Source organism: Danio rerio, chromosome 19, assembly GCF_052040795.2.
Source record: "Danio rerio strain M-AB ecotype USA chromosome 19, GRCz13ab, whole genome shotgun sequence".
Lineage (NCBI taxonomy): Eukaryota > Metazoa > Chordata > Actinopteri > Cypriniformes > Danionidae > Danio > Danio rerio.
In genome coordinates, this window is record NC_141039.2 from 42,661,174 (window position 1) to 42,670,000 (window position 8,827).

An 8,827-nucleotide genomic window follows, 5' to 3' on the forward strand; every position below is an offset into this window, starting at 1 on the left:
GCTGCCGTCGCATCATCCAAGTGGATGCTGCACACTGGTGGTGGCGTGAAGAGACCCCCCTCATGATTGTGAAGCGCTTTGGGTGTATGGCCATACATGATAAATGTGCTATATAAATGCACATTACATTATATTACAAGTTCGATTGTCCCCCCTTGCCAACTTCTCAGTTGGTTTGTGTTCACACCGTCTTTTTCCCTTCTGAACCCCGGTACGCTTACGTCATCAAGCTGCTGTTTTGTGTACGGCTGTTGCTAGGTGACGGCCACGAAAGCAAAGCGACAAATTGGAAAGACGTGCGCACATTGCGCTCTGCTTTTACTGAATCTTTTAGTTTTGGACATTCAGAAAGCTACTCGCGTCCATCTGACGCAAAAATTTAATAAATGTTCACATTATTACTTTGATTGCCCTGGGTCAGTCCCGCTTGTAATCAAGATACAGCACGTGATACAGAGACACACACACGAATGAACATTATAAAAATGATAGTTTGTTGCACAGTTGGCAGTTCCGTAATTTGGTACGATTGCATTCACACCAGAAGTGAACCGGACCAGAGTTTGCGTGAATTGTACGCCAGACCTGTGAAGAGATGATGCCAACTAGAGGACTTCCAGTGGTCTCCATTACCCTGGACCAGGCCGTTTCTTTAGCAGATGCTGTGGTGGATATGGAGCATGAGAGTGATTGCTGAAAGACCTCAGTGACACACAAGTCTCCGCATTGATGTCTTGGGCCAGCCTGTACACCCGCTGGTGACCTACTCACACCTGCAGCTACTCCTCGATGGACTCCAGCGTTCTCCAGCCTCCGGCATCTATAGCTAGACCGCAGCTCTGCATAAGAAATATGACCAGAGGGGAAATCTTTGTACCCAACTGAGCCCGGTCTCTCTTGAGGTTTTTTCCTACACTTTCGTCAATTGGTGATGTTTGTTCCTCGTCACTGGCTTTCTTGGTTTGGGACTTGTGAATCTGCGCATCGATGGATTTGCTCTTCAATGCACTTTCAGCAGTGAAAATAAAACCACACCGAAGTGACCTAAACTGAACTTCAACCCTGAAAACTGGACTGACACAGTTTCAGTTTACTAGAACTTCTATGTTTAGCTGCTTTGGCTCAATCTACATCGTAAAAGCGCTATAGAAATAAAGATGAATTTTATTTAATTTAATACAGTAGGACAACATTTGTCATTATGACCAATTGTCATCTGTAATAAAAAAGACAAGTTTTTTTTATTTTAAATTTTGAGGAAATACATTGTACTCATAATAAGTCCATTAAATCCAGATCCGTATATACTACTGTATGTATAGCAGTTTATCATTTCGTTCATTACCAACGAGATTTAAATAGATACTGTACTTTAAATAGCATTGTTCTAAACCCCAGTAATATTTACAATAAATTACTAGTTTGTTAGTAGGCTACAAAACCAAGATTTTATAAGTGGTCTCTTAATTTTCTTAATTGAGAAAGACTTTTGTATGTACAGGCCTATATATCGCAGCGGGCACCTTGATGTCAAGGTGACATTGCCCTCTATGTGGATAGCCATCCCTTTCTTACTAACCTGCAGATGGTGCAGAATGACAGGAACATGCAAACCAGAACGCATTATATCCATACTGGCTTTTGGTCACCGTCTTTCTGTTCATTTTAGGATACATTTTAGTTTAAATCCCCTAATCGACTACCTTTCTGCCTTAATTCACTTACACTCCATCAAGGGCACTTATGCTGTTTCACACACAAAGCTGAAATCAAGGGGGGACCTTGCCTTTGCAGTTGCCCCTAAACTTTAGAAAAAATTGCCTCTCAATGTTAGGAAGGCTAACCTTTCTGTTTTTAAATATCTTTAAAAAATTTACTCTTTGGCTTTAAATAAACATATGAGTCTTATCTGTTGTATCATTTGTTTTAGATGTGGAATGTGTGTTTTTTTTGTAAGCACTTGTTTTTAAAAAGCGCTTATAAACATTGACTTTGACATTTAGCAGGACGTCAAAAACGTCAAAAATGCAAATCGATTTGATGTCAAAACATTGACATCAATTTGACGTCCATTTATTGATGTAATTTGGACCAGCAAAATGACAACACAAAAAAGAAAGAAAATTTTTATTCATCTTTTAGCTTCAGTTACAAATTGACAAGGGCTTTTGTATCAGTGCATGTAAGATTCCTTAATGTAAAAGCGACGTCAACTCGAAAATCTGGTCCTGTTATAAATTTTAGACGCGAATGTTATATGTCAATTTAATGTCGTTTGACATAGTCAATACACAAATTAGCATTTTTGTTCTTCTGGAATCAGCCGGGAGGTTTATAATGTGACTGTATGTGTGTTTATTTCCAGTGTTTCACAGGAAAAGCATGGGTATGTGATCAGCAGCTGCTTAGCCTCTCCCTCATTTGACAGTGAAATGAGCAGCGAGAACAGCGACGCTTTATTGACGACAAACACAAACTCGCTCTCTGTCGAATCACTTCAGCATGAACAGGCAGTTGGAAACACTCTCAAACTCCTACGCTGAAGTTTTTTTTGGCAGATAGCAGGAATAGGCTATTTGTTGTAAACTCTCTTTGACGCAAAAAAACTAAACAAAGAGTTTGTATACTTTCTAAGAATGGGGTGAATGTTTGCTGCCTGCCGTGTGTGTTTAGCCTAACAGTTAGCTAACAACCAAATTATTTTAGTTTAGCAGGGGATCCTATGTAGAAAACCCACATGAAAAAAAAATAAACGTTAGGCTTGTAACTAGTGGTTTATAAATAGTGTTTTAAACTAGGCAAATACTGGTATAGATGCTGTAATACAACTCATTCCCTTTCTGTTTTTAAATCGTCTTGAAATCATTTTTACGATTTGGCTTTAAATACCACCCTGCTGAAAAATCAAGCTTAAACCAGACTAGGCTGGTTGGCTGGTTTTAGCTCGTTGACCAGGCTGTTTTTAGAGGGGTTTTGGCCATTTCCAGCCTGGTTTCCAGCCATTTCCAGCCTGGTCTTAGCTGGTCAGGCTGGAAAATGACCAGCTAAATCCAGCTAAAACCAGCTTGACCAGCCTGGTTTAAGCTGGACATAGCTGGTTTGGGCTGGGCTCCCAGCCTGGCTAGGCTAGTCAAGCTGGTGTTAGCTGGTCATCTCCTAGCCTGACCAGCTAAGACCAGGCTGGAAATGGCCAAAACCCCTCTAAAACCAGCCTGGTCGACCAGCTTAAACCAGCCAAGCAACCTAGGCTGGTTTAAGCTGTTTTTTTTAGTAGGGAAATGAAAGATTTGTTGTATTTGTCCTTTGTTTTAAATGTGCGTACAGCACTTTGGTAAGCACTTGTTGTTTTTATAAAGTGCTTTATTCATTCATCTTATTATATCAATGTTCGTTCAGTTTCTTTACAGCTATAGTCCCTTTATTAATCAGGGGTCGCTACAGCAGAATGAACCACCAACTTATCCAGTTTTACACCTCGAACAAGCAGCCTTCTTGCTGTGAGGTGATTGTGCTACCCACTGCGCCACTGTGCTGCCCGGCAATATAACATAAACAAATGACCCAATGCTGTAGTGTTTTTGCAACTACATTGTATTACAATACACCATGTCTACTGTATAAAACACTAAAGTATACTACAGTATTTATTATTATCATACTATATTTCATTGTACGCTATGATGTAGGAACCACACAAAGTTGTAGATACTAATGTATTCAGTATAATACATTTTACTGTTTACATTAAATTATTGTAGTATTTTTTTCATGTGGGAAGACAAGAGACATGTGAAAGCTTTTTTGTTTAATTGTCGCATAAGGGTGGAGAGGCAAATTATGGAAATTTCTAATAAGTGTTTCTACCAGGGTTTACACCAGATTATACAAATATAACTGCTCAAGGCATGCCAGCTTTTTAATTTAGCTTTAAACATAAAAGTGGAGTTTAGTCATGTGAACTATAGTTTTGTCTCAGGCGACACACACACACACACGCACACGCACACGCACACACACACACACACACACACACGCACGCACGCACACACACACAGTTGTATGGCTATATTTGTGGGGACTTCCCAAGGATGTAATGATTTTATACTGTATTTAATACCTATTTTCCTACCCCTAAACCCAGTCCATTATTACATTGCACATGTTTTACATTATTTAAAATAGCTTATAATTTATTGTTTATTTCCTCACAAGTGCCAAAAAATGTCACTAAAAGGTCAACATTTACTGTTATTGCTTTACTTACATACACTCACACATGCACAATTGTACAGACATCTTTTTGGCAACTTGCCTTAGAAGTAAAGACTTTTATACTGTAAATTATATCCTCCTACTCTTAAACCCAAGCCATTTTTACATTATTTAAAATAGCTCATTATTTATTATTTATTTCTTCAGAAGGATCAAAAAATGTCACTAAAAGGTCAACATTGACTGTTATTGCTTTACTTGTGAACACACATGCACAGTTGTACAACTATCTTTATCGGGACTTCTTTTGGAAGTAGGGATTTTATACGAATCCTTGGGTAACACGGTGGCTCAGTGGTTATGTCCTGGGTTCAAGTCCTGGCTGGGTCAGTTGGCATTTCTGTGTGGAGTTTGCATGTTCTCCCTGTGTTGGTGTGTTCTCTTCTGCTCCGGTTTCCTCCACAGTCCAAACACGTGTGCTGTAGGTGAATTGAATATGCTAAATTGGCCGTAGTATGAGTGTGTGTTCATGTGAAAGTGGGTTGCAGTTGGAAGGGCATCCACAACATATGCTGGATAAGTTGACAGTTCATTCAGCTGTGGCGACCCCTGTTGAATAAAGGAACTAAGCTGAAGGAAATTGAATGAATGAATATATCCTCCTACCCTTAAACCCAAGACATTTTTAAAAAATAGCTTTTTTCTCTCTCGCAAGTACAAAAAATGTCCCTTAAAGGTCTATATTTACTGTTAGCTTCACACACACACACACACACACACGGTGAAATAAAGCAAAGGCTCAAAATTACAACAAAGAAATATGAAGTAAAAAGTCAAAATGTGCATTTACTAACTCATAATTATTAGATAAACGTTGGAATTCTGACTTAAAAACCTTATTATTGTATACCAGTTGAAGTAGAAAACTCACAATTATAATTCAAAAGTAATTAAAAGCATAATTATTAGCCTACAAAAGCACAACATAATGTCATTTTTATCCTGTAGTCTAACTTTAACATTTATACTAATGACTTCAATATGGTGGTTCATTCCGCTGTGGAACCTCTAATAAATATGGCACTAAGCCAAAGGAAGATAAATGATTGAATGAATTTCCATATCACAATTGTTTAACATTTACCAAAAGCATTATGTTTTAGTACGCTTGTCTGACAAAGAACTACAAATCCCATGTTGCACTGCTCGGCTGTCACGTGAGCGCAACAGTGAAACATGGCACCTGTCTAGCACTGCAGGAATCGCCTTTTGACAGAAAAGCATCACAGAAAACATCGCGTTTTACTGTTTAGTGTCCTCGACTGTACGATGCAGAAAATCAAGTCTCTGATGGCCCGTCAGGTGAGTTATTTCTCATTTTAAATCAGTCTGTTGCTGGATTTCATTGCCGAATCCGGAAGCATCATTAAGCTAACTTGCTAGCTAAAATACAAATAAACAGAAAAAGAGCCTATATGTTCTAGAGATCTGCACATTTAATAATAGTATAACTCCACTTGCAAAATATCCATTTGGGGACATAACCAAAATAAGTCAATTGATAAATGAAGGGTTTATTAAGCTCCTGAATAGCAAGTTGAGACATTTAGAGCTTATACTGCTCAAAATTACTTTAAAATGAAATCATTTAATTATTAAATCAGAATTATTTGTTAAGACGAGAAACGAATGGTGTCGTCAAGTATTATTTTGGCATTGTCAATATGGTGCCTGCATTGTCAGATGTGTTTGTGCTCATCTTTTTTGGTATTGCTCAATAAATTAATTACACAATGTTTTTTGAGGTGTTGACTTCTCAAATGGTTTGATCGTCAATTTGTAAATGTTTTCGGCTTAGTGCTTCTTATTAATCAGGGGTTGCCACAACAGAATGAACCGCCAACTTATCCAGCATATGTTTTGCGCAGTGGATGCCCTTCCAGCTGCAATCCATCACTGGGAAACACCCATACACTCTCATTCACACACATACACTACAGACAATTTAGCTTACCCAATTCACCTGTACCGCATGTCTTTGGACAGTGGGGGAAACCGGAGCACCCAGTGGAAACCCACGCGAACGCAGGGAGAACATGCAAACTATACTTAGAAACGCCAACTGACCCAGCCAAGGCTCGAACCAGCGACCTTCTTGCTGTGAGGCAACAGCACTACCTACTACGCCACTGCGTCGCCTAATGCCAATATAGTTTGCCCAATTCACCTATAGCGTATGTCTTTGGAGTTGTGGGGGAAACCGGAGCACCTGGAGGAAACCCATGCCAACATGGGGAGAACGTGCAAACTCCACACAGAAATGCCAACTGACCCAGGTGAGGCTCGAACCAGTGACCTTCTTGCTGTGAGGTGACATCGCTGCCCACCACGGGCAAGAACTACATTGAATCTTAAATGAGTATTATAGAAAAAAATGTAAATATGAAACAAGAGAAGCTAATTTTGTTTTAATTATTTGACATGTTTTTGTAATATAAAATTTTCAAACTTTATAATGGTTCCTCTGAGGATAGTAAGAAATCTTGTTTGGACTACAGATTACAAACAAACAAACAAACAAACAAACAAACAATAAATAAATAAATAAATAAATAAATAAATAAATAAATAAATAAATAAAAATAAAGGTAATTATTTGCAATTTTTTTTTAAGTTTTTTTAAATTAAGATATCCATTGCATTGCATTGCACAGCATTACATCAAATATTACAACATCTCTAGTTTTATTTATTTATTTATTTATTTTGCAAAAAAGATTTCAACAAATTAAATAACACACAGACACACACACACAAAAAATAAAAATAAAATAAAAAAATTGTATAGACCCAGAATACACTTTTCAAAAAAATAAAATAAATAAATAAATAAAAATAAAAACCCAAAACGTCTATTAACCCCTAAAACCCACCCCACGGCTGGGACTAAAGCTTATGCAGTACTGTGACCTTCACCATCTGGGTTTTAAACCTACTCTTCCAGGATAGAGGAGATCAAATCTTGTCAAATTTTTTCAATTTCTTTGCCATAAGAAATTCGATTCTTTCCAAATGTGCTAATTTAGGTAATTCTTCCAGCCAGGATTTAAATGATGGGGATTCTGTTGATTTCCAAAACCTTAGCACCAGCTTCTTTGCCACAATAAGGCTGTAAGACAGTCGTTGTTTTTGAGAATCCTGGAGTGATCTAGTTTTGTCTGAAATTCCGAATATGACCAAAAGTGGGTCGAAAACTAATTCACAATGTAAAATTTTAGATAGAGTTTTAAATATTTCAGCCCAGAATGGGATCAATTTAGAACACAGAGCATAACTATGTAAGGGAGAAGAGAGAGGTAATTGCAGAAGAGAGAAGTAATTGCAGAAGAGAGAGGTAATTGCAACTTTTTAATTGCATTTTCTCCTCACAACTGTAAGATGTGGGGCGACGCAGTGGCGCAGTAGGTAGTGCTGTCGCCTCACAGCAAGAAGGTCTCTGGTCGAGCCTCGACTTGGTCAGTTAGTGTTTTTGTGTGGAGTTTGCATGTTCTCCCCGGTTTTCTCCGGGTGCTCCGGTTTCCCCCACAGTCCAAAGACATGAGGTATAGGTGAAATGGGTTAGCTAAATTGTCTGTAGTGTATGAGTGTGTATGGATGTTTTGAATTTTTGAATTTAAAGTTATATAATCAGTCTTTCTCCTTCAGAATTGAGTTTATCTACTAACAAATGAGTGTATTTCTTACATTTACAAGTGTATATATTTCTCAAATCTGTCTAAACAACTTGCAAATACAACATTCATTGTGCAGTTCTAAAACAGAGAGTCAGAATTGTGAGACATAAAGAGTCAGAATTGGTGAGACCAATTTTTAGTTTAATATTTCATTTTCTTCAACAGGGTCTGAAAAGTCCTCAGGAAAGTGTGGTTGACATGAGCCCTGTGGAGAGCTTCAGGACTCCCAGCAAGGTCAGTTTATGCTCTCAAACCTAACCTGTGCTGTTTCTGCATTGAGCTTCAAGTTTTGTGGGAGTGCAGCTGAAAGTTTCTGACAACTCGCTGACAGTCAGGTTGTCAAATGCTCGCTGTAAAATGTCTTTGTTGGTGGCATGAATCCTTCTCGAAATGTTATCGAGTCTAGGTCTGGATTGCTGTACTCTTTACTGTATTTGATAACTTAAGTAGTTGCTGTCTGCCAATATTTGTGTTCTCAGGCAGCTGTGATCAGTGGCGTAGCGGACGGGCCCGCAGGGCACGCACCGCGGGGGGGCCCTGCGTGATTAGGGGGCCCCACATCGTCGCAATTTTTAAAAATTGAAAATCCAGGAACCGCAATAATCAAACTCTTGGGAACAACTGTGGACGGAACCAAAGTTCACAGGTCTGTGTTCTCTGAACTCCGCTCAGGCGGTGGACTACTTCATTCTGATTGCTTGCCGCCGAACCGCGTCATAGCCAATGAAGACGCGCCGCTGTTTCTCGCCGCCGGTTCTCGTTAAAAAATGAATAACTTCTGGCTACTTTGACGCTCTCGCCGCTTTCGGTTTGTGATCGCTCCTCAGTTTGTGAAGGATTCCCCGATTTGTCGCTCCACTCCGCCTCCTTTCCCCGCACCT

At 38.9% G+C, this 8,827-nt stretch overlaps 1 protein-coding gene across 24 annotated transcripts in view; it reads left to right on the forward strand.

Annotated features, from left to right (window-relative positions):
• The first annotated feature begins 5,423 nt into the window (after nt 1-5,423).
• Nucleotides 5,424-8,827, forward strand: part of vps50 (VPS50 EARP/GARPII complex subunit) — a 305,358-nt gene continuing 301,954 nt past the window's right edge. For all 24 annotated transcript variants that reach the window (XR_015515668.2, XR_015515667.2, XR_015515669.2 and 21 more), the window contains 2 exon segments: nt 5,424-5,574; nt 8,112-8,180. Coding sequence is in view for 4 of the 24 variants with exons in the window: in NM_001365104.2 (NP_001352033.1) it covers nt 5,542-5,574; nt 8,112-8,180 (102 nt within the window). In the remaining 20 variants the exon portion in view is untranslated.